The 25,955-nt window shown below is 37.2% G+C and overlaps 2 protein-coding genes across 2 annotated transcripts; one reads left to right on the forward strand and one right to left on the reverse strand.

Annotated features, from left to right (window-relative positions):
- The first annotated feature begins 219 nt into the window (after nucleotides 1-219).
- Nucleotides 220-5,174, forward strand: LOC149851299 (uncharacterized). The gene is made up of 3 exons (XM_090014555.1): nucleotides 220-327; nucleotides 424-568; nucleotides 4,409-5,174. The coding sequence occupies exons 1-3, from the start codon at nucleotides 246-248 to the stop codon at nucleotides 4,434-4,436; spliced, it is 255 nt and encodes an 84-aa protein (XP_089870681.1). The 5' UTR covers nucleotides 220-245; the 3' UTR covers nucleotides 4,437-5,174.
- Nucleotides 5,175-6,919: 1,745 nt separating this feature from the next.
- LOC149851300 (increased DNA methylation 2-like) lies at nucleotides 6,920-22,805 on the reverse strand. Its single transcript, XM_089999904.1, has 3 exons — nucleotides 22,770-22,805; nucleotides 8,421-9,434; nucleotides 6,920-7,262 (listed from the first exon to the last, which is right to left on the reverse strand). The coding sequence occupies exons 2-3, from the start codon at nucleotides 9,430-9,432 to the stop codon at nucleotides 7,021-7,023; spliced, it is 1,254 nt and encodes a 417-aa protein (XP_089856030.1). The 5' UTR covers nucleotides 9,433-9,434; nucleotides 22,770-22,805; the 3' UTR covers nucleotides 6,920-7,020.
- Nucleotides 22,806-25,955: the final 3,150 nt, after the last annotated feature.

The raw sequence follows: 25,955 nt of genomic DNA on the forward strand, positions 1-25,955 counted from the left end.
CTTATTGATTGTAACCCTAAATCGACTCATCTATGAAATAAATAATTGTTTCGAACTTGTAAGCAATTGGATTTGAACCCTAAACTTATTGATTGTGACCCTAACACTTCAATCAACTTTACTTTGTGATGTGTAGAATATATTTATTATTAATTAACGAGCCTATGCGAAATGATACATGTTCATGCTCAAGTAGCCCTACTCACAAACAAAATTGGTCAGAGAGAGAGAAGAGAGAGAGAGAGATGTCTTCCTGGGAAAACCTCTCGCTGCTGATTTTCCGTCCAGCTCTCGCCATCTTCTTCGTTTTCTCGCTCATTATCTTGGGTAACTGTTCGCTAATCCAACTTCTTATTTTCTTCCCTTTCTTCGGATAGTTTCTCGGATTTTAAAGAGAAAATCGGGTGTGTTATGGGATTTCAGGATGGGTGGGTGCGTGGAAGTTGGTTCTGGTTCACATTCCCCTTGTGCAAGAGATCTGTGGGTTGAGGAAGAAGCCCCCTCAATCCAAGCCCGTCACGGGTCGTTTATCCAGATACTATAATGCCCTTCACGATCGAAGCTCTGGGTAATCATAATCTCGACCTAATCCTTTGTTTCCGTTATCTTGGTCGTCTAATCCTTTCCCAGTTTCTTCATTGAGGCTTTATTGTGAGTTAATCGATTCTTTATACGTAAAGATTTCCATTCCTTGATGATTCTTGTGATTGGGATCATTTCTTTAATTTTAGCAATAGAAAATGGATATAGCCTCGTGATAAGCATTCCTGATCATCGTGGTTTGGAACTTGGAAGATCCATATGATGCCCTAGTTCCTGTATTTTGTTTTTCTCTTTTTGCATACAAGTGTTCGTAATTATCCTTTATTTTTCGCATCTTTACCAAACCCGAATTCCCGATCATACAATCCTGTAGATTTTTTTTTTGCAAATTTTGAGATAATATGAATATATTTTGGTATTGCTTCATGAGTTTGTAATTTAGATGAAAAGAATCAATGAATTTCTACTTTACATTACATTGAATATCATATTATAGGCATGGATACATAAAAACTTAGAATATCATATTTATTGCTAACTTATGTTGTTAGGCTTAGATGAATTTTCCTAGATTTGTAATATATGTGATAAAATATGCATAAATTACTATACAAACTCTTCATTATTTCAAATGTATAATGTCCAAAGCAAGGTTGTTAAATGCGATGAGGCGAAGCGAGGTGTTGAGCATGTTATGAAGTGAGGCGTAAGCCTCGAGGCGTTGAAGCGTAAGCTTCATGATCAGAATAATAAAATCTATAATATTAATAAAATAATGAAATAAGAAGTGAAAATGAGTTATGCATACAATTACAAAATGAGTATACATAATAGTTGGAACAGAGAGAGGGAGAGAGAGAGAGAGAGAGGTTGTGCTTTACTGTTTCAAGTTGTCACAGATTTGAAAGTGTGTAATGAGCAATCAGCCTCTATCATGCATATGTAGTGACACTGAAAAGCAGGTGACGCCCGAAAATATAAACCCAAAAGTAATGTCCAAAATACAATGCATTTTCTCTCTTAGTCCTGTATCAGGGGTTCAATCAAACCTTACACGTAGAAATCACTGTCCATAATCTTTGGCCATTTGGAAGGAGTTAAGTCATTAGGGTTAAATGTCATTGAAAGATTAAGAGAATATAAAATTAATAGAAAACAAAATAGTTTTCCGAACTACAGTAAATATGAGAACACAACCTAAATTGTTAAACACAGATCCTGGTAATGGATCAGATGCCAAGGCAAGAAGATGAAAATTGCCAGAAAACAATTCCAATGGAAGAACAAATGCCAAGACAGAACCTAGCAAGAAAACAGATGCCAAGAAACAAATCGTACGTGAAGAAATATTACATAAAATCCTAATAATATGAATATGAAAAAGAGTATTAGGCAAGAGATGGAGAAAACTGCATTCAAGAATATATATATATATATATATATATATATATATATATATATATATATATATATATATATATATATATATATATATCAAGAATGGAAACCCAGAAACCAATTTTTTAAATCCCAATCAAGAATCAAACAGAGCAGGGAAAGATTACCTCAGGAATCTGAAACTCAGAAGCGATCAAAGAAAGACCCATTTCTCCATTCGGCAAGGACTTGTTCTCCAATGTCGGATTCTCGAAGATCTCAGGGGTGTTCACCGGCGTCGGCGCCAACAATCCCGCCGGCGAAATCAGCCCTTTCCCGGCCAAGCAGAGTTTCTTCTGATGCCGGTGATGGGATTCGAGCATAGGAAACTCAGATTCTTCCTCGATCCTTGCAACAGGGTTGGGGGAGGCACGAAAAGGGAAAGGAGGGGATGCTGCGGGGGGGAGGGGATGAAGGTTTAAAAGAAACCCTCCCCCCCCCCCCCACCCCCCCCTTTCGTGTTTTAATTTTCATGGGCTGTACATGATGCGTACGCCTTATAATCGAAGCGGGCCTCGAAGCGAGGCACACGCTTCACTCATGTGAAGCGTGCGCTTCGAACCCACAAACGCTTCACTACAGCGCTTCAGTATTTTGATCGTGCGCTTCGCCTCTGAGGCGTACGCTTCAGGTACTGAGGCGTACGCCTCTCACAACACTGGTCCAAAGTATGCTTATTAAGATGTTGTGTTTTGAATATTTTGTACTTTTGTTGAATATAGATTTGTGTGCTATTTTCTTAACCAAAGTATACTAGATATTTTCTATAGAAATATTGTTCTTGACTGCAGTCCTCATTTTTTGAAAGGTTTCTTCTTACCTCCATCAATTTATCAGTATTTTACATGATTTCATATATCACCTTTTAAGTGATTCCCTATACTGCTTCCTACTCCCTTCTCGCTTCCCAAATCCTCTAAACATTTGAAATGACCAATTCTTGATTTTGCTTCATGTACTGCTTCCCATTTTTTTGGTAAATAAAGATTCAAACGATCCTGTAACCATTAATATTATTGGTTAGTGGTGATTTAGCTTTCTTAAAAGGTTTAGATCTAGCAGACAGATTCAATATAAGTCAAATTAATTGAAGTTGTAGTTAGAAGCATGCATGATTTTCATATATTCTGCTCCCTCTTTTTTATTTATGTTTCTTTATTGTTTTGGTTAATTATGGTTTAGGTTAGTCGATTTTTTGAACTTCTTGATGCAGTTTTTGATAATCTTTTTTTCCCTTCTTTTGTACAAGCGTATGGTGAAGGCATTCATTATTACTTATCTAACTAACAGCACACAGCATCACTACAAGTGTGTCCATTATCCGCCACCTTTATGTTCCTTATAGTGGCATTGACATATTGACAAATAAGTAAGAAGCCACCATTCCATCTTTGTAAATAGTTTTCTTCCAGCACTAACTGCTCTTCCAAAACCTAGAGTGACTTATTAATGATTCTTGAACTTTAAATATTCTACCTTATATGTTCAGAACTGCTCTAGACTTTAAGATTTTGTAATAAATCCTCAATGCTTAAGAACCATTTGACTGAACTTACATAACAAAACTGCAGTAGCATAATGATGTTACAACAACAACAACTACTACGCCTTCATCCCAAAATAATGATGTTAGGAAGAAAAAAAAATATCATGGGTACTGGATATTATAGCTGATTAAGCTTGTCCAGATCCTACTCATTGCTTTTCAAAGAACGCCACTTTTTCACGGAGCCTTCTTCAACAGAAATGAATGCACTTCTGCACAATAAAGCAAATTTTGGAAATTTTCATATTGATGAAAGCTAATAGCCTAATACCCTTATAGAGCATGTTCATTGCAATGTGTCTGAAATTTCTTATGGTTCTCATACATGATCAACCTGTCCTTTGTCAGCCCTTTTGCATGTGATTTTTTTATTGTATTCATATGCTTGTCCATGGTGCAGTTTTCTAAACAAAACTGTCATCTATATGGATGCATCTGAATAGGTTGATGTGCTGGTAATGCCTTCCGGGGATAATGGAAGTCCGGTTAATTGTGGTTTGATTGATAGTTGAAAGGAGTGAGAAAATGATGATTATGGGAATACAAGCAAAGCAAGAAAAAAGGAAAAGAGGGAAAAAAGAAAGAAAAGGGTAGTTTCATGTAGAGCTAGAAGTACATTTTCATTTTTGTCCAGTTTGTGTAGTGTTTAGCTCTGAATTTATCTTTAAGTACTGTGACATAATGATGTAAAATGTGTAGTTACCTTTGTATATCCAACAGCATAGAAATCGTACATAATTCACCTCTCTCTCTCTCTCTCTCTCTCTCTCTCTCTCTCTCTCTCTCTCTCTCTCTCTCTCTTCATTGTCTATTTTCACATTACAACTGTATCTGTTCAGAATTTTGTAGTGTTTACGTGTCTAATGTAAACAATATCTGCAGAAGCGGCTCATCCTCAGGGAAGTCTTGAGGCTGCTGAAGTGGTTTGCATATTTGCATCTGAAATGATAGAAGGTTCATAACAGTTGAGCCATTGGGTACACCAAATGATCGTTTGTGTCCTTACAAAAGGTTATTGGAGAGCAAACTTTCCATGCAATTTACATGTACATTTGATCCTACTCAGGCAAAAGTAATAGGGGTTTAACCCTAGACAGTGACATTCTATGTTCTGGTGTCAGATCCTTGGAGATGTGTGTGCAATGTCTTGAAATCTCATGCACATTACATACCACTTCAATTGATGTGGTGATTGTCTGCAAATAGGGCTTGTGATTGATAAGAACAAAAGGAATGGAATCGTCTTGTGGACTATGATGCTGCAGAATTCTTTTGTGTGATCCTGAGCTTGTTTTTTCAAGGGAGTACATTTTATTCTCCTGCTACTTCAGCAAGCGCGTGACTTTTTAAATAATCGGGAACAATTGTTAAAATGAATTTTAGATACTTGTTTACAGGTTGTGGAATGCTTACCTTCAGTTTTAATTTCTGTTTTAAATAAGGTTCTGTTTGATTGCTAGAAATAACATCCAGAGAGTTCAAACTTTGTTTAGAAATTTCAGCCTTTGTGGATGGGGTTAGGTAGTCTTGGACGCCATGAGTATTATGTGGTATTTGTAACAACCAGGGGTATGTTCTGCTGTTTTCATCCACCGCCCTCATTAAAAAATTCCCCATCATCATTATCATAAGAAATCTTTGTTGAAAATTATTGGTTTCTTTTATTTCATCTAAGTTGCAGCTTAAATTGGTCGGACCTATCCTTTGTTGTTTTTTTACGTGGCATCTACTTTCTTTTAATCCTACATGATATATGTTTTTTAAACTGTTAAGTATTTCTGGTTATTCAGATTCATTATCATACAGAGCTTCACATCAGAGAGTTTCATGTGAAGTTTAAAGTAGTGATAAATTAATTAATTTCTTCACTACATCTTCAGAGAGCTTGCTATATTTGATTGATAGCAAAAGCAATGATGGTGCAAGCGAATATTATTTTAATCCATTTTACATATAGTTGAGGCGAAAAAGTCCACTAGAAAGGAATCAAAGCTGGTAAAGTTTAGAGAAATTTCATTATGAAAAGCATAGAGATTAAATTGCAGCTATTTTTTTGGTACGTTGCAGATATAAAACCCAGTGGTACTTTAACTAGTAACTGGTGGGGTCTGCGGCGTCTTCCTAACCCCAACTTGCCTTAGAAACAAAAAATATTATTTTTTAAAACTTACTTTATCGATTTTGCTGTCTTATCAACCTTTTGGTTTCAAGTATATATATATATATATATATATATATATATATATATATTTATTTATTTATTTATTTATTTATTTATTTATTTATTACGAAACTCCTCGTAGCGAGTAAGGTTGTAATACTTAAAAAATTTTAATGATTAATTTGAACTTGAGAATCACCAAAATCCGTCGGGTTTGGGTTTGACGTGGGTTGATATGAACTAGACTCGATATCCGGTTTGAACCATAGATGGATCGATGCAGACTTCATAAGATCAATTGGTACGAGATTATCAAGAATTCAGAAAGCTCATTTAACTAGGAATGGTTCCCATATGATTTGGGTTTGGATCAAGATTCAAATAGCCCAAAGCTCAAAAAGAGCAATTACGAAATAAAGAATAAGGGTAGGGGCATAATGAAAAAAAATGAAATTTCAGGGGTATTTTAGAAAAAAAGAGGGGCATGGGGGTATTTCAGAGATATTTTAAAATACGGTTAAAAGGTGTAATTGATGCAACATACAAAAAGGAAGTTTTGATGCCAAGATACCAGGAGCTATGAGTGAAGCAAAAGGGGGCGAGTGTTAGAAAGTAGTATGAAGTGGGAAACAAGATAAGGTTATCAAACCATTATGCAGGGACATGAAAAATGAGAAGAAAACACATAGAAAGCAATACGAAGCACATGTGAAAGCAAATAAGAAATGACACAAACACAAATGTAAAACAATATAGAACTAACATGTAAACTTGTTATAAAAAATTATAATTTTCTAATATGAAAAGGTGTGGAGAAAGGAATGGAAAGTGACAAAAAGCAAGAAAAAAGTTCATTAAGCGAAAGGGAATCCATTTGAGAAATGAAAAAGATGTGGCCATCAAACTAAAAGGAATAGTTTTCCAACATAGCTGAAGTTCTAACAAGACCGTACTTGCAAGTCACAGCCGGCAGCTCTACCCTTTAACCCACTTGGTGCGTTTGATCATCACTAAGTTAAAGCTCAGCAACATGAATACCAAATAAATTACTTTTTCATTCTTGTCAAAAATATCAACCGTTTCATCTTGTTCTGTTCAGTCCGAGTGAAATGCTACCAATTATACACAACAGTTTATTGCACATTTTATGATGTAGATCTTGTACCCTGATTTGCACGGAAACAAGATAGAAGATCACATATATGAAACAAATGCAACAACAACAACAAAGAGGAGAAACTTGCATTGAATTGGTGTGAAACAGACCAACTTTCATAGGCAAAGTCTCCAAAGTCCCAGATCAAGGAATATGAGATACATGGGATCTGAGCTTTCATCTTCTGTCCTTCATTACAATTCCCTCAAGAATTCCATCAGCCCCAAAATTACCTGAAAACTCTCGAGGTTCAACAGGACCAGGCAGCTGAAATGAGACGGTGAACGGCCCCGACGCACATAGACGCTGAGTTTGCATCTCAAAGATACGGGAGTGCCTAAGAACTCGCTTCTCACCAGTTGTTGTGACACCTCTAATTAATACCCTCCCATCAGACTCAACTTCACAGCTGAATTCCCCTGTCATGACAAAAGCTAACATCTTGGCAAAAAAACAGGAGAGAGAGAGAGAGATAAGAAGAAAAAGGGCAAATTACCAAAGCCTCCATTAATGGGCCAAAACTTCCATAAGTTTTGCAAAAGCCAAAAGAAATAAAGTTCAAGTAGTATAAAGCTTCATTGCTACATATTTAGTTTGTGGGTAACAAAACCAAGGGACTATTTCTTTGCTGAAAAGACCCGGTTGACTTGAAAATAAACATGCAGGCTTACACACGACAACCACATGCATGAGAATGACCAAAAGAGTAGTTCAACAACATGAACGAGAATGACCAAAAGAGTGTTTAAACACAGCACAAGATTAAACAAGGACCAAAATAACATGAGGGCAGTAGTATTCTGTACTAGCATAATCATCTAAGAGTTCCATTATTGCAGCTTGCTCTAAAGTTTGAGCAACCAACATGGACTCAAACATGGGCTTAACACTTGAATCAGACACGAGTTGAGCCAGGTTAAGTCATTTATGACTCTCGAGTGAATTGTGTCTGTGTCAAGATGAAAAAGCATCACATCCTGGCTGTACTTAAAGTTTGTATCATAGTCACCTTTATCATTCAAGGTAATATCTTGGCGAAGGTTTTTATCAGAGAGATTTTCAAAAACTGGTTTTGCTCGGGAAAATCTCGGGAGTTTTAAAAAAATTTAAATAAAAAATAATAAGAAAGATAAGAAAATAATAGGTTTTGTATCATTTTTTCTTGCAAAATACAAAGAAATAAGTTTGGAAAGTATTTAAAATACAAAAGAAACAAAAAAGTACAAAAAAATTGGCCTTAAAATATATAAAATAAGAAACTTTTTTCATAAATATCATGATAATATCACGATATTTTCATTTCAGAGATATTTTGAAAATATCGCAAGATTTCCCCAATAATATTGCCAGCTTAATTTCTTGGGAAATCTCGTGATATTTTCAAAATATCGCCGATATCGCTGACTATGATTTATATGTCTCAGTGTATAATTCATAACTATATTACCCATCAGGAGGTAGTGTATGCATCATAAACGGTCTTTTGCAATCTGAAAATGGGTTTATTTTGGGCCCTTTTGCTAAAATCCCCCTAGAGTTTTGATATTTTGCCCCTCTTAAATATTGGTTCAACTTACTCTCGTCTTTTTTCACACCAGGCAATGAGATCCGGAACAGATAAGCATCCTCGGAGACGCCTATATCAACAAGACCTATCAGTGGCCCAGCTCGAGCTGCTGCTACGCTTCCAGTCAATGCAATGCCACGCTTAGAAGCAGAGACAATCATATCCCACTCTTCAGTAGTAGGGTGGGATGGAAGAAAAAGCATTGCTGGCCCAACTTTCTCCATCGACTCACGTTTCTCTCGAAGGGGCAAAGGTTGCACAAGACTTTCTCTTGATGAACTCCGTGAAAGTAGGGGAATTCGATTCTTAAGATGATCACCTGTCCGTCTTCTTTTACGAGAATTACGCAAAGACCTTCTCAAAGGAAGTCTTCCATTAGACTCAGAGTGTGCCTGTCTCTCATCAAATCCATCCATATGAAGAACAGAACTATATGCCCTTGCAGCATCTCTATCCAGCATCAAATCCTCAATCCCGGTCAGTCTCCTAAATCTGTTCATTTCCTCTGGCCTTATGTAAGAAATTTCTGGGTTGCTGATGAATACAATATTTTCGACGACTTTATATCCTCCAGGTCGAGTCTGCCTATGCAAATGGAGTGGAAAGATGGCAGGAAATTGGCGTTGATCTGCAGCAGGATCATCCTCTGGAGGAGGGAGATGTCCACGAAAAAATTTATAAACCAACTGAACCTTGACTCTTGCAGATGGGTCTGCATTTCTCAGCACATAATAGTAAATATGTACTAACTCAGTTGCTTTCATGGATGAACCCTCTAACTGATTGGATGTGTAAGAAGGAAGACTTTCAGCTATCCTCTGAAGAGCTGATTTTCTAGGCCACTCAGATTTTAGGTCTGGCCCAAAGTAGGTACCCATTATGAAAAGCAAGAGAAATTGCTGATCACTAGTTGTGCCATTTCGCAATCTGGTTAGACTTGTAAGTTCTGGAGGTGGGGAAATGAGAGTGCTTGTGATCTCAGCTGAGCTGTCCATGCTACATTTGGTAGAATGCCAGTTCATATCTGAATGTGGTGGAGCATGAAAAGTTACAGTAAACATTTAAGTGTCTCAATTCCATAAAAAAAAATAACTCTTTTTATTCTTGTGCTTTTTCGAGGAAAAGTATGGACATGCAATATAACTAAATTTCAGCATAGAGAAGCAAGCAAATTAGTCCAGGTGATAACTGATTTCCAGGTGGGTAAACAGTCAAGACTCAAGACGCATCATTTGCACTTTGGATTGCACTGAAATTTTCCAACAGCAGGTAAGAAAGAGAAATCACATTATAACCTATCATGAGACTGGAGCCTAACCAATATAACCAGCAATTTCCTTCTCTTTTTCATCCCTATTTGAAGTATAAAACTACAATTACTTGTCAACAATGAAGTTCAGAGAAAATGCAGGAGAAACACAGAAATGAGAAGATATGACTTAAATCTGTGTGTATCAATCTACCAGGTCACAGGTGGCTGGTGAACCAGCAACAATAACAAGAAACTGACTGGGATGTCACACAAATAATACAGAAGCTCCAAGAAGCAGTAGAAACCCTGTCACCAAATGAACCACACTGAAAAAAAAAGTATGAAATATAAAGATTACAGGAAAGCGAAATTAAACCAAACCCAGAATATCCACGCTAACTTGTGCTCATGGACACGTATATTGGTGAGCTATTACATGTCTCAAAGCACAGCTCATGCCAAAACATATATCTCAGGCATGTGCTTGGGGAAAAATCTTAGATACCGCTATATAGGAGCCACCATATTCCACTTTCTAATCCTTCACCTTTACTTCTCCTAAACCTTATCATGTGCTTGGGGAAAAATCTTAGATACCGCTATATAGGAGCCGCCATATTCCACTTTCTAATCCTTCACTTTTACTTCTCCTAAACCTTATCCACTAATCCCAATACCCATCTTTTAGTTATTTTCTTCCAAGTATAGGAAATAAAAAACCAGATTGGTAAAATGAAATGGCAGAAAAACACACTATAAAAAATGACGTTGAAGGATAACTTAAAATTAGTTTGATCCTTGTAAGAAATTGGTGAGATAAATTTTGGTGAATTCAAATCAGGAAAATGTTGACACAAGCAGAGATGCTGCAGCACCCACGAGGCAAGGTGTTAGTCTTGAGGGTGAAGCATAAGATTCCAGAATAAATACTTAGAATATTAAGGCAAAATAATCTATAACAATCAGGATTATAATGCATGTATAATAACTACAAATAGAATTTTCCGATCTGTAAGTCTTACTAATAGGAGCCGCTATATATCAACAAGACCCGGAGGGATAAATGGGGCAAGGGTTGCTAGGTCATGGCCCAGAAGCGACGCGTCACACCGGTGCCCAGGTGTGGTGTCAAATAGGCAAGGGTTCCCTCACTTTGTTGGACGGGTGGGGGTAAAGAAGATAGTTCAAGACCATAAAATTAGGTTAGCCACTTGGAACATAGAGTCTTTAACTGGTAAGTTGGTAGAGTTAGTAGATGTTATGTGTAGGAGAAAGATTGATGTTTTATGTCTACAAGAGACCAAATGGGTAGGTGAGAAAGCAAAAGTGATAGAACCTTGGGGATATAAGATTTGATATACAGGAATAAATAGGAATAAGAATGGAGTGGGGATTGTTATTAGTCGTGAGTTTATATATAATGTAGTTGAGGTCCGTAGGAAGGGTGATAGGATTTTACTTATTAAATTAGTATTAGGTACGGATATTATTAATATTATTAGTGTTTATGCACCTCAAGTAGATTTAGATGATTCCATTAAGCGTCAATTTTGGAAAGATTTAGATGGAGTAGTACAATGGATATCTTATGGAGATAAGTTTTTCATCGGCGGTGACCTTAATGGACATGTAGGCATTAGTAGGAATGGATTTGAGAGTATCAATGGAAGCTATGGTATAGGAGAAAGAAACGATGGTGGAGAAAGGATTTTAGATTTTGGTTTGTCCTATGATATGATCTTAGCAAACACTTAGTTTAAGAAGAGGGAGTCTCACCTATTAACTTTTAAAAGTGGGGTTAATACGAGTCAGATAGATTTTTTTCTACTTAGAAAGAGAGATAGGGTTGTTGCATCGATTGTAAGGTTATACCGGGAGAAAGTATAGCTACACAACATAGAGTCTTAATTTTAGATCTTAGAATTAGAAAATGTCGCAAAAGGGATAGACATAGGATAGATCCTAGAATTAAGTGGTGGGCACTGAAATGAGCTAAACAAGGAATGTTTGTAGAGCAGGTAATTAAGGAAGTTGATTAGTATCTCGAGGAGAATTCAGAATCAATATGGAATAAGATAGCAGGTGGCATGAGAAAGGTGGCTAAGGAGGTATTGGGTGAGTCTAAAGGCAGTGCACCGCTAGGTAAGGATACATCATGGTGGAATGAGGATGTCAAATTAGCTATTAAGGTTAAAAGAGAGTGTTATAGAAATCTAAGTAAGAGTCGTGATAATGAGAATTTTGAGAAGTATATGATAGCAAAGAAGGAAGCTAAAAAAGTAGTTCGAAACGCGAGGAATAAGGTATATAAGGAGGTTTATGACAAGTTGGATACCAAAGAGGGCGAGAAGGATATTTATAGGCTTGCAAAGATGAGAGATAAAAAAACGAGGGATCTGGGTATGGTTAGATGTATCAAAGATGAAACGCAAAGGGTTTTAGTCAAAGATGAGGAGATTAAGGAGAGATGGAAAGATTATTTTGATAAGCTATTCAATGGAAGTCATGCTCAGGATCATGGAGATTTCTTCATTCATTTTCATGAGATGAATCGTGACTTCATGCGCAAGATTCAAAAGAAAGAAATTGCAGAGGCTTTGAAGAAAATGAAATCAAGAAGAGCAGTTGGCCCAAATGGTATACCTATCGAGGCTTGAAAATGCCTGGGAGAGAAAGGTTTAGAATGGTTGACAAATCTTTTTAACAAGATTTGGCGGACAAATAAGATGCCTAATGAGTGGAGGAAGAGTACTTTGGTGCCTCTATATAAGAATAAGGGTGATATACAAGATTGCACAAACTATCGTGGTATAAAACTCATGAGTCATACTATGAAACTTTGGGAGAGGGTGATTGAGTATAGGTTGAGGAAGGTTGTCATGATATCGGAGAATCAATTTGGTTTTATGCCTGAAATATCAACTATGGAAGCTATATATCTTCTTAGACAACTTATTGAGAGATATAGAGAGAGGAACAAAGATTTGCATGTGGTTTTTATTGATTTGGAGAAGGCATACGATAGAGTGCCTAGGGATGTTCTCTGGTGAACAATGATGAAGAAAGGTGTTTCTCTCAAGTACATTAGTATAATTAAAGATATGTACGAAGGAGTAGTAACCAATGTCCGCACCTGTGGAGGGGTGACAACCAATTTTCCTATAACGGTTGGGTTACATCAAGGATCTGCATTAAGCCCTTTCCAATTTGCTATAGTGATGGAAGAGCTTACGAGATCAATTCAAGAAAATGTGTCGTGGTGTATGTTGTTTGTTGATGATATTGTTTTGATTGATGAGTCTAGAGCTCGGGTTAATGCTAAGTTAGAATTATGGAGACAGACATTGGAAGCAAGAGGTTTTAAGTTGAGTAAGAGTAAGACAGAATATATGGAATGTCGGTTTAGTAAGCAACGAAGTAGTGATGGGAGTGTAGTGAAGCTTGGTGAGCCAGAAATACCGGTGGATGATTGTTTCAAATATTTGGGGTCTATCATTCAAAAGTATGGAGAAATTGATAGAGATGTAAATCATAGGATAAAGGTTGGGTGGATGAAATGGAAAAGTGCAACTGGAGTGTTGTGCGATCGTAGAATGCCATTGTGGTTGAAGAGAAAGTTTTATAGGACGACAATTAGGCCTGCTTTACTATATGGTACGGAATGTTGGGCTGCCAAGAGACATTATATTCAAAAACTGAGTGTAGATGAGATGCGTATGCTTAGATGAATGTGTGGAAATACAATAAAAGATAAGATTCGAAACGAAGAGATACGTAAGAAGGTAGGTGTTGCATCCATTGAAAATAAGATAGAGAGAGAATCGTTTACGGTGGTTTGGACATATTCGGCAAAAGCCTAATGATGCTCCAGTTAGAAGGATGGAGAAATGGAAAAATATATTAGTTAAAAGAGGTCGGGGTAGGCCTAAGAAGACTTGGATGGAGATGATAGGAAAGGATATGAATACTTTGAACCTCACCGAGGACATGGCATTGGATAGAAATGATTGGAGGAGAAGGATTCATGTGGAAGACCCAGAATGATTTTCTTTTTTTGGTTCATATCGCCGACCCCAATTGTTTTGGGATGAAGGCGTAGTAGTTGTTGTTGTTGTTGTTGTTGTTTGTTGTTGTTGTAAGTCTTACTAATGGTCGTGTGTTTAACAAAGTTGGCAGTGAAAACAGGTAGGATCAAATAGATAACAAATTGAAGATCTAATTCTAATAATAAACAAGTATCTTTAAGAGCACAATGCCTGACTTGAGTTTCCATTTACCAAAATGCTTATAGACATCAACCTCTTTTTTCATCTTCTGTTCTTTGTCTTGGCAATAAAATGCAGAAGTTTCAACACATGCATGTTGACAGTGACACAAAATGTGGTGAACAGCATCACTCCCTTACTGGCAATCAAATGCAAAATTTTTAATATATTTGCATTTCACAGTGATGCAAAATGTGGTGAACAGGATCTCTGAGGAATAAGAATGCACAAGCAATATGCTTATCTAGGACGATCGACAACCGCTCACAGCGATATATACATAAAATCCAAGTTCAATAATTACAATACGAGAGATAGTATCTCTAAGAAAAATAGAAAATGAAACAAATCGATGTTGGATTTTAATTCCACCAAAAAACTTAATAGATTGTTCACTTACAACAACAACAACTACGCCTTCATCCCAAAACAATTGGGGTCGGCGATATGAACCAAAAAAGAAAATCATTCCGGGTCTTCCACCGAAAAACTTAATAGATCGTTCACTTGTTTGTGCTAAATCATTGAAAAGAACAGAGAGAATCTAAAACTTGATGTGGAAGCGTACCTGAATTCATTGGTGCTCCGGTAGATCTTCACGGGTATGATCTTCCAAAACCTCTATACGTGACTTTGTCTTCTTCTCTAAACCTTAAACCTTATGAGAGAGGGACAGTTTTTTCTTAATGATGATGATGGGGAGCCTAAAGAAAAGAGCTACTATATATGGTTTTGGGACCATAACCTAATTGCAACCACCTTAGGGTTTACTTCCAATTTAGCTTATCATAAAATTGAAAATTGACAGATAAAGGCCCATGAAGTCTCTACACATAACAAGACCATACCATATGAGATATCACATGGCTCAACCGTATGAGATCACATAATACGGGCCTTAACCTTAGACAGCCTATAATGTGTGATTAAACATATGGAGGCCCACACGATTTTTCCCAACAATCTCCCACTTGGGCCACATATGTCACCTTATAATCACGCATTATATCCTTATAAGCTCAAAACCATTGTCTTATCAAATGATATCTCTAACAATCTGGTCCATTGATCATGTCAACATAGAATCAAAGCGGTCTTCATTACAAATATCGTAATTAGACCCATCAATGATCACGTAATATTAACATAACCAAACGACATAGATCAAGTATGGATGTGAAGCATAGAAATTACATGTAATGTGATCCAAACATGCATATTTCCAACTAGACCTACCTTAATCTTTAGTGAAATCACAACAAATGAGTAAAGAATGAAACTGAAACCTGAACTTTATACTTAAGTGGTAAAATAAAACTTTATTATATCATAGAACGTTCAAATACAAACTCTCACTAAACCAGCATATCATTAAATGATAAAACACCCATTCGAGTAGTATACTCGTGAAAGACCTTGGGTGGCAAACCTTTGGTAAGCAGATCCACAATCATGGAGTTTGTGCCAATATGTTCTATCGATATCTGATCATTCTTCACTCTTTCTTTAACAACAAGAAAATTGATGTCAATATGCTTTGACTTCGACGAGCTCCTGCTATTGTTGGAATATAGCATTGTCGAATTATTATCACAAAATAACTTTAGTGGTCTTTCAACATTATCCAAAATCCGTAGCCCAGTGACAAAATTGCATAATCATATTCCATGATTAGATACCTCATAGCAGGCTACAAACTCTGCCACTATAGTGGAAGAAGCAATAAGTGTCTGTTTGGCACTGCTCTAAGAAATAGCTCTATTGACCAACAAAAAAACATAAACTGACGTAGATCTGTGACTGTCTTGGCATCCAGCAAAGTCAAAAACAGAATATCCAATGATCTCCAATCGATTTGGCTTCTTGTATGTGAGCATGTAACTTTTTGTTCTTTGCAAATACCGTACAACACGTTTGGTTGTTTTCCAATGATCCATACCTGGGTCACTAAAATATCTGCCTAACATCCCAACAATGTATATTATATCCGGACGTGTGCACACTTGAGCATAAATAAGACTCCGCACAACAGATGCATAGGGAATTTGTTCCATATCCTTAACTTCAAACTAGTGTTTGGAGCACTGAGCGAAACTAAACTTGTCTCACTTAGTAACATGAGTATCACCTAGTTTACAATCCTTCATGCCAAATCTATCCAGATATAGATCTTTTGCGATAATCCAAGAATACCTTGAGAATTGTCTCATTGTATTTGGATCCCTAATACAAAAAAAGCGTCACCAAAATCTTTCATTTCAAATTTCTTTATCAAAAATCTCTTGGTTTAGTGCAATATGCCTATATCATTACTGGCAAGTAGTATGTCATCAACATATAAAACCAAGAAAATATATTTACTTTCACTGAACTTATGGTATATACATTCATCATCCACATTCATCTCAAAACCAAATAAGAGGACAACTTGATGAAATTTATGATACCATTGACGGGAAGTCTGCTTAAGTCCATAGATGGATTTCTTTAATTTGCAAACAATTTTCTTTGCATTGCCTGAGACAAAATATTCTTGTTGCACCATATAAATTGTCTCATCAATGTCAGCATTAAGAAATACAGTCTTTATATCCATCTGATGCAGCTCCAAATCATAATGAGCCACAAGTGCCATTATAATTTTAAAAGTCTTTCGTAGAAACCGAAGAGAAAGTCTTTGTATAATCAATGCCTACCTATGTCACAGGGATTCGGCTAGCAAGGTGTCGCACCCGCGTCGACGTGACTCGACGCGGGTGCGGCACCGGGTGTGGTCAACCCGACCTTGGGTGCGTTGACCGCACCTAGGGTCATTTGTGTCCAACTTTTTTATTAAAAAAAATTTGTGTCCATTTTTTTTATTAATTTTTTTTTCTGGGGGGCGCTGCCCCCCAGAGACCCCCGTCCGCTGACCGCGCAGCGGGGCCCGCGCCGGGGGAGCCCCCGGACCCCCCTTTCTGCAAGGGCAAAAACTATGAATCAGGCTCCACAACTTATCAGCTCGACCCCTCCCCTGCACAAAAAGGGCGCACGGAGGGGGCTCGATATATATATATATATATATATATATATATATATATATATATATATATATATATATATATATATATATATATATATATATATATATATATATATATATTATATATATATATATTGTCGCACTCTCGCACCCAAGTTTTTTTAAAGTGCCGCACCCCCACACCTGCACCCATGTGACATAGATGCCTACCCTTTGAGTAAACCCTTTTACAATAAGATGGGTCTTATATCTTTTCACATTACTCATTGAATCCTTCTTGGTTTTAAATATCCATTTACAACCAATGGGTTACACACCTTCAGGTAATGGGACAAGATCACGTCATTGTCCTTCATGGATTTAATCTCCTCGTGCATTGCATCAATCCACTTTTGAGGGTTAGAACTCTAAAGAGCTTGATGGAAGTTGATTGGATATCTTTCCTTAAGCCTGTATCACCCTCATGATCTTGTAGAAAGACAATATAATCATCTGAAATTTTTCTTTTCCTTTCTCTAGTGGATTTCCTTAATGGCACTTGTTCTTGAGTTACTTGAGGTGTTTCTTGAGGTTGTTGAGTTTGTACTCCAAGAGTAAAAGCTTGATTTTGGATAGGGAGACCTAAAGCATTGTTTTGTTCTGGATTTGTGGGAACAATGTCAGGAATAGAAATCTGATCATTGTCAACAACAATTGTAGGAAAATAAACAGACTCTTGTTCAAAAGCAATGTCTTTTACCTTATCACTCCCCCAAACTCAGCATCCTCGAAAAAACAAGTGTTTCCCCTTTCAAAAAAAGACTTATTCTTAGGGTCATAAAAGTTATAGTTGTTGGATCTTTCAAAATACCCAACAAAATAGCAGTTAACCGTTCTTGAATTCAGTTTCTTTTCATGTGACCTATAAAGCCTAGCTTCAGCTAGACATCCCCAAATATGAAAATGTTTCATACTAGGCTTTTTGCCTATTCACATTTCATATGGGGCCTTCGTCACTGCTTTAGATGATATCTTGTTCAATACATAAGTTGCAGTCTTTAATGTCTCTCCCCACATGGACTCTAGTAAGATAAAATGAGAAATCATATTTCTTACCATATCCTTTAAGGTCATGTTTCATCTCTCAACAACACTATTCATGCTAAAAATGTCAGGCATGGTATACTAAGGGACGATACTGCATTCTTCTAGGAATTTAGCAAAGGGCCCTTGACGTTGTTCACCTGATCCATCATATCTACCACAGTATTCACCACCAGGGTCAAATCTAACGACCTTAATCATTTTGCCAAGTTGGTTTTCAACTTCGGCCTTAAATGATTTGAACACATCCAGGGACTGAGACTTTTCATTAATTAAATATAGGTACCCATAACGAGAATAGTCGTCTATCAACGTAATAAAATATTATTGATCATTCCAAGAAACTGCAGGGAATGGCCCACAAATATCTGTATGAATTAGTTCTAAGACGTATGGTCTTATTTTGGCACATAATTTCCTTATGTTTGTTTGTTTCTCTTTTATACACTAAAAAAAAAAACTGAAAGTAAGTGAAATCAAGGAAATCAAGAATTTACTCGTCACAAGCCTTTCAATTCTTTGTTTGAAAATATGACCTAAACGCTTGTGCCATAATAAAGCGGAATTCTCATTGGTTAATTTTTGTTTTGTACCACGAGAACTAGAATACAAGGTTTTATTATATGAGGCAATAGTATTAAGCAAATAAAGGTTATCAACCACAGATAAAGAACTGATCTCAATAACATTTGAATCAAGAAACAATTTAAATTGACTATTTTAAAATAAACAAGAATAACCAGATTTGTCTAATGCGAAAATAAAAACCAAATTCTGTCTAAAAGATGGTACAATGAATGTTTCTTTCAAATCTAAATAACTATCAGTCTTTAACAATAACCTAAAGGTCCCTATTGCCTCAACTTGAACTGATTTGCTATCGCCCACATAGATGAATCTTTCAGCATCAATTGACGTTCGGCAACTTAAGTAACCCTGCATGAACACACTTATGTGAGTGGTAGCACCAGAATCCATCCACAAAGTGTTTTTTGGTACAGAAGTTAAATTGACCTCAGAACAAACCAAAGTCAGGAGTGTACCTTTCTTTTCACGTCAAGCATGATATTTGGTAAAGTCCTTCTTCATGTGACCCTCCCCTTTGCAAAAGAAACCGCTGGACTTTGGATCTTGATGTCTCTTAAGTTTTTTCTGTGATTGAAGGTCCACTGCAACTTCCTTATTCCTTTTATTTTTCTTAAATTTGTCATTAGAGGCTACTGCCAAGTGAACACTTTCTATCTTTTCTTGCTTCATCATTTTTTCTTCTTGCACACAGTGTGAAATGAGCCCATTAAGAGTTCATTTGTCCTTCTAGCAGTTATAACCGATCTTAAACTGACTGTATTGTGCAGGAAGAGATATCAAAACTAAGTGCACGAGTAAGTCCTCAGACAACTCTAACTTCAGTGTCTTTAGTTTCAAAGCAAGATGAGACATTTTCAGAATGTACTCCCTAATGTTTCATTTTCCTTTATACCTCATTAAAACAAGACTCGAAAGAAGAGTCTTTTTCTCAGCCTTTTCGTTTTTAGCAAAACGTTTTTCGATTTCCTCAAGGAACCTCTTGCCATTAACCTCTTCAGACATAGTGCCCTTGAAGGATTCAAGAATTGCACGTTTCATGATCATAAAACTCATGCCATTGGATCGATCACACTGCTCAAAGTTCCTTTTATCCTCAGCGGAACTCCTATCCGTAAGAGCAGGTGGTTGATCTTCTCGAAGTACACGATCCAAATCCATACATCCGAGAACAATCATAACGTTCTCTTTCCAGTTTTTGAAGTTAGAATCACTCAAAACAGTGATCGAATTTATATTTGCAGATATCGTAGAAACAGAAGTATTAACTGAATCAAAAACAAAACAAACCCACAATTAACATACATATTCACATGCATTAACACAAAATAACATATTTAAATTATGGTGAACCCCACCACAAGATACTCAGCACAACATTGACAGTTAGTCTTTAGACAGAAATATCAACTTGTAAGTGGTACTCTCATTACAGTAATCAAATATGGACAATTAATCTTGTTAAACAATGAGCCTTTCTTTGGACCGACTCGTTATTCACATAAAAAATTGTATATTTGTCTCATATTTATTACTGAAAAATATATATTTGGGAGTAATTTTTCTTTAGGCCGATCACTATTCGCATGAACCTCAAATATATAAACATCTCAATATTCCAAACGAGTCAAACTACACAAAAGAGGTTACTTTGGTAACATATTGTTTCAATCAACTCGATTACAATATTGAACCCTTATTTTGAAAAGAATACCAAGGTTCAAATATGTCAATACATGCATATGAACAAAAAGAAAACATGATCATAATCTGTATAGGGCCAAAAAAGTAACTGAAGTCGACCCTCTAAAGTGACCCAAAAATGCATAATGAATGGCCTTGAATTTAATAATAAAATCCTCATTAAAAAATTATTATTATTATTACAAGGCACATGCAAGGGTCTGGCCCATGGGATCGGGCCGAACCCATCGGCGAGTCAAAAACTGGTCTGACCCGACACGGGTCAAACCCAACTGCACCATAGCCGAGTACGGGCCTGCGCTATTGAGTCGGGTCTAACTAGGCCCGACCCGCACAGTGGCACCGCCTGACTCGGTTCAGCCTCACAACTAAATGGGGACTGAACCGGTTCAGCAGCCCCCATCCCAGAATGAGACCTAAGCCGGCCCGGTCCCAACTGGGAGTCAAACCTGGCTCGGGTCGTTGGTAAGAGTTGCAGCCATCATGGTACAGGGCTGAACCGGCCCAGATGGCCGAACCGGTCCACCCAACCGAAACAGCTTAAGGCTGCCCAACCATCCTGTGCCTAATGGCCGAACCGGCCTGGGACCGACAGTCAAATCGCCCTAGAACCAACAGCCGAATCCTGCCGACAGAGGGCTGAACCAGATGCCAACTACTGCCGGCCCTCGAAAGACGTAAGTGATTGCTGAATCCAGCCCAGGATGTCGGCGAACATGCTTGATCCGACGGAGGACCAAAACCCAAAAATCGAAGACAGCCGAGAATGGCCCTGGGTGGTCAGGGAATCGAGTGCATCTGGCGATGGCCAAAATCGGCCCCAAATGCCGGCGAACTCGGGTCTGAATGGGCATCCGCCCTCCCGCCGTCCGGCAATCTGATCAGCAAGCCCCCGTCCGACAAACCAGTCGGATGACACCCCGTCCAGCAAACCAAGAAAGGGAAAAAAGCCTCTGGTCGTCCGGACGGTGGTCTGGATGGCAACATCCTCCCGATAAACAAGAGAAAAAATGGAGGAGGGTTGATCGGCCCTCCCGACCGACCTTCTGAAGGGGGAAGGGCTTGTCCAGTCCACCCAAAGGGAAAGGCCCTGTCGGTCCTTCCCGTCCGGCTCACTGAAAGGAGAAGGGCATGTCAGCCCTTCCCGTCCGGTTAACTGAAAAGGGATAAACCCCTTGACGGCCGGTGGTGATCCGATATTCAGAAGAGGGAGGGTCGACCGGCCCTCCCGCCCGTCTGAAAACCCTAAAAGGAGGGTCGACCGGCCCTCCCGCCTATCTGAAAACCCTAAAAGGAGGGCTGATCGGCCCTCCCTGCGTCCGGGCACATCCTAACGGTGCGAGAAGGGTCGATCGGCCCTCCTCCGCCCGTGCCCTGACACTGATCAAAGCATATCGTCGCCACCAACAAAAAAAGCATGAAATATATATTAAAATCGAATATTTCAACGATTCAACAGAAATAATCCGCTCTGATACCAATTATTGGATTTTAAATCCACCAAAAAACTTAATAAATTGTTAACTTGTTCGTGCTAAATCAATGAAAAGAACAGACAGAATTTAAAACTTGATGTGAAAGCGTACTTGAATCCATTGGTGCTCCGGTAGATCTTCACCAGAAGATCTATTCGTGGCTTTGCCTTCTTCTCTAAACCTTACGAGAGAGAGAGAAAGAATTTTCTCTTGATGATGATGGGAAGATTAAAGAGAAAAGCCATTATATATGGTTTTGGGACCATAACCTAACACTAACCACCTTAAGGTTATTTTCGATTTAACCTATTATAAAAATTGAAAATTGATAGATAAAGGCACATGAGGTCTCTAAGCTTAACAAGACCATACCATATAAGATATCACGTAGCCCCAACCTTATGACATCACACGGGCCTTAACCTTAGACAGCCTATAACCGTGTGATTAAACATATGGAGGCCCACACGATTTTTCCCAACAATCGAGTGCAATCAAAGACCAAATTTGGCTCATAAAACACGACCAACATTCCATGTTAACTAATACAATGTGAGAGATAGTATCTCTAAGAAAAACAGCAAATGAAACAAATCGATTGCAACCAAACATAAAATTTCGTGCATAAAAGACCACCAACATTTCATGATCATAAAACATAATTGGGAATCCAACTACCCAAGGAAGCAGCAACATATCAACCCTAAGTATCCAACCAACAATCAGAATGCCACTTCTGAGCTCTAATTTCGGATAAACAAATGCAGCAAATGACCGACGCAAATTACCCCAGTGCCGCCCTTAGCTAAATGATATAATTAAACATCCCCATCCATACGACCCAAAATACAAAGAACAAACACGACTTGATCATAGAGGAACACAAAGCACGTTCAGACCACAAAACCCCAAATCGAACCTACTCGGATGAGCTCGAGTCTTGTATATGAGAGAGAGAGAGAGAGAGAGAGACCTGATTTCAGGTAGCAGTTAGCTGAACTCGGCCCGCTTCTGAGAGAGAGAGAGAGAGAGAGAGAGGAATTTGGATTAGGGAAAGAAAAGAGAATGTACCAACGGGGCTCCGCTTGTGTGGCAGAAGCCGTTATTGCAAGTCACCTTATGTTGGGACGTTGCAAGTTCGAATCCCAATGGTGCGGTTGTATAACTGGTAGGGGTCTGCTTAACCCCGGCTATCTGTCGAAAAAAAAAGAAAAGAGAAAGTGGTAGTGTCAACGGGTCGGACCCTCGCAGAAATGGGTGGATCCAGAGATAAATCTGATTAAGAGTTTTTGGTATTGGATCAGGATCCAAATCCGATTGGACTTATATAGGTAAAACCATACTCTGGTCCGATTAGTATTAAATAAACTAGAGCCAGCCTATATCCAGTAAAAATAATGTTTTTTCTTTATGTTCTTAAATTGAAAAAATTAAAGATCTTAATCAAAATTGGGGTCAGTTTCAGGTTTCTTATAAAATTTCATAAACCATAAATGGTCCACATATTAATTGGACTCAGTAAGTCCATCCCTAATTCTTAATCGGACCTCCTTCTTTCATATTAAATTCGGATGTTATTGGATTCAGTACGATTCGGGATCGGGTCATACCCGACCTATTGAAATCAACCTTTTCGGTACGGCAGGCTCAAGAGCTATGTTGTCAGTATCAGTGCGTATCGTCCGGCAGAAAATCGATAGGCTTCACTTCTGAATTGTCTATTTTTTAATAAATGTAAAATATACTTAAAATTAATTTTTAATATTATTTTAATAACTTTAACACGTGTGACATTCTGAGTGACACGTAATATTTTTAGGTTATTTTTTGGCCGATTCCGAACGATTCACTTGAGTATCGGTATTGACCGATTCACCTAAATCGTTGACCAAACGATTATTTTTTTAATTTATTAATTAACAAAAAATACTTCTTGTATTTTAATATATACACCATATTTGTATTAAAATAATATTAAAAATTTTAGAAACTATAAGTAAAATGTTCAAGAACGCACCTAAAGTTTTGGCATTAATAAAAAAGCAACCTAAGTTTTGAATTTCTGTTTCACTCTTTGGATTTATTTGGAATCTGCATTTAGCTATGATCATTACAAATTTATATTTCCTAAACTCCAATTTTACTTTGAAAAATGCTGAAACTGCGTGTCACCAATGCTTTGGTGATTTCTTCAAGCGTGAGTAGTTCCTACATGGCGTCAGTAGGGGTGGGCATAGGTCCCTAATGGACCGCGCCGTTGACCAGGCCAACCCGATCAACGGATCGGCCCGCTTACTAACAGGTCAGGTTTTGGCTCGGTTCTTAATGGGCTCAGGTTTGAAGAGAAGTGCATGGCCCGGTCCATTGGCCCAATGGGCCAATGAGAAGCGGGGTGGGTCTAGCCCGGCCAGGCCCAATCTTAAAATGCACAAATGCTTGACTGAAATTATTGCTTAGTGAGAGAATAGCTAGTTTCCATGCAACTAATTAGGAAAACAGTAATATAATAAATACCAAGTTTCCATGCAACTAATTTGATAAATAATAATAGTTATTCAAGTTAAAGTTATTATGTAATAGTTAATTTTTAAAATTTTATATTATTAACAAAATAATAAATAACTCAGGCCCATCTGGCCGGCTCGGTAGCCTGCGGACCAGCCCAAGCCTGACCCACATACATAATGGGCAAATATATACGACCTTCGTAAATCATTTTAGTGAATGCCTACAAAAATGTGTAAACCTCTTTTAACTAATTACTCCATACGTATGTCTACAAATATAGTACGACATTCTCAAATAATTTGTATAGATATCTTAAAAATATGTGAGCCTCCTTTAACTAGTAAGTCATCAAATACAGTACGACATTCGTAAATAATTGTTGTAAATGTTCTCAAAATTTGTGAATCTCCTTTAACTAAAGACTTCCAACGTGGGTTCACAAATACATTGTGATCTTCGCAAATGATTTATGTAAATGTTTCCAAACAGTGTGGACCTCCTTTAACTATATTTTCTAACATATGTCTACAAATATAGTGAGACCTTCAAAAATGATGTTGTGAATGTTACCAAAATATGTTAACCTTCTTTAACTATATTTCATGAAGTACATCATCAAATACAATATATTTTTTGCAAATCATTCTCAAATGTCATTTAGAGAATATTTTTACCTTCATATGTTTTCTAATTCATATATAAAGTCATTGTGGTTCCTTTTTTTATTTATTTTCGTTAAAACCCTAACCTTTTTCCTTCTCTCATTTGCAGTGATTCCTGTAAAATTTATCATGCACCATTTTGTTAAGGTTACGACATCCTTTCTGTCAACTACCTCATCTTCAAGTCATGGTGGCAAAAGTTTTTATCGACAATTTCTTGTTTTTCAAAAACTTGCAGGAATTTTAAAAAATTCCATAAATCTCACATTTTTTTGGCAAAATCTTGGAAATAAAAAATTAATTTAAAAATCTAAAAATTCTTTTTTATAAGAAAATATTAATAAAAAATATTTGAAATAAAAAAATTGGTTTTTTTTCATGATAAGTAGCCATTTAAAATGTAAATATCATATTTAAATTGCGGTATTTATGTATTTTCATAAATCTTGTGATATTTTAAAAATCTCGCAAGAAATTGTCATTTTAAACTTTCAGGCAATTTCTCACGATATTATCTCAAAATTTTCATAAATCTCGCGATATTTATCCCACTGCTTCCAGTTAGGTCGAAAGGTGAGTTGCATATATATATATATATATATATATATATATATATATATATATATATATATATATATATATATATATATATATATGGGTGGGCCATCGGCCCAATGGGCCAAGCCAACCCGGCCCCTCATAGCCATGATTTTAGGATCGGGCCCGTTAGTTACCGAGCCAAAACCCAGCCCGTTATATACGTGGGTCGGGCTTGAGCTGGACCACTGGCTACTGTGCCGGCCCGATGGGCCTGAGTTATTTATTAATTTTTTTGATAATATGAAATTTTTAAAATTAACTATTATATAGTAACTTGGATAACTATTATTATTTACCTGATTAGTTGCATGGGAACTTACTATTTGTTAATTATTACTATTTACCTAATTAGTTGCATTAATTAGGAAATAGTTGCATAGGAACTTGTT

The sequence above is a fragment of the Nuphar pumila genome, chromosome 1 (assembly GCF_984573655.1).
Source record: "Nuphar pumila chromosome 1, dmNupPumi1.hap1.1, whole genome shotgun sequence".
Classification (NCBI taxonomy): domain Eukaryota; kingdom Viridiplantae; phylum Streptophyta; class Magnoliopsida; order Nymphaeales; family Nymphaeaceae; genus Nuphar; species Nuphar pumila.

Bases quoted from the DNA above. Each gene is read 5' to 3' on its own strand.
- LOC149851299 (XM_090014555.1), top strand. From the start codon at position 246: ATGTCTTCCTGGGAAAACCTCTCGCTGCTGATTTTCCGTCCAGCTCTC. The intron at 328-423 runs GTAACTGTTCGC...ATGGGATTTCAG, and splicing joins TTTCTCGCTCATTATCTTGG to GATGGGTGGGTGCGTGGAAG. The intron at 569-4,408 runs GTAATCATAATC...CAATATCTGCAG, and splicing joins CTTCACGATCGAAGCTCTGG to AAGCGGCTCATCCTCAGGGA.
- LOC149851300 (XM_089999904.1), bottom strand. From the start codon at position 9,432: ATGAACTGGCATTCTACCAAATGTAGCATGGACAGCTCAGCTGAGATC. The intron at 7,263-8,420 runs GTAAGTTGAACC...TTGTCATGACAG, and splicing joins TGGTGTGAAAAAAGACGAGA to GGGAATTCAGCTGTGAAGTT.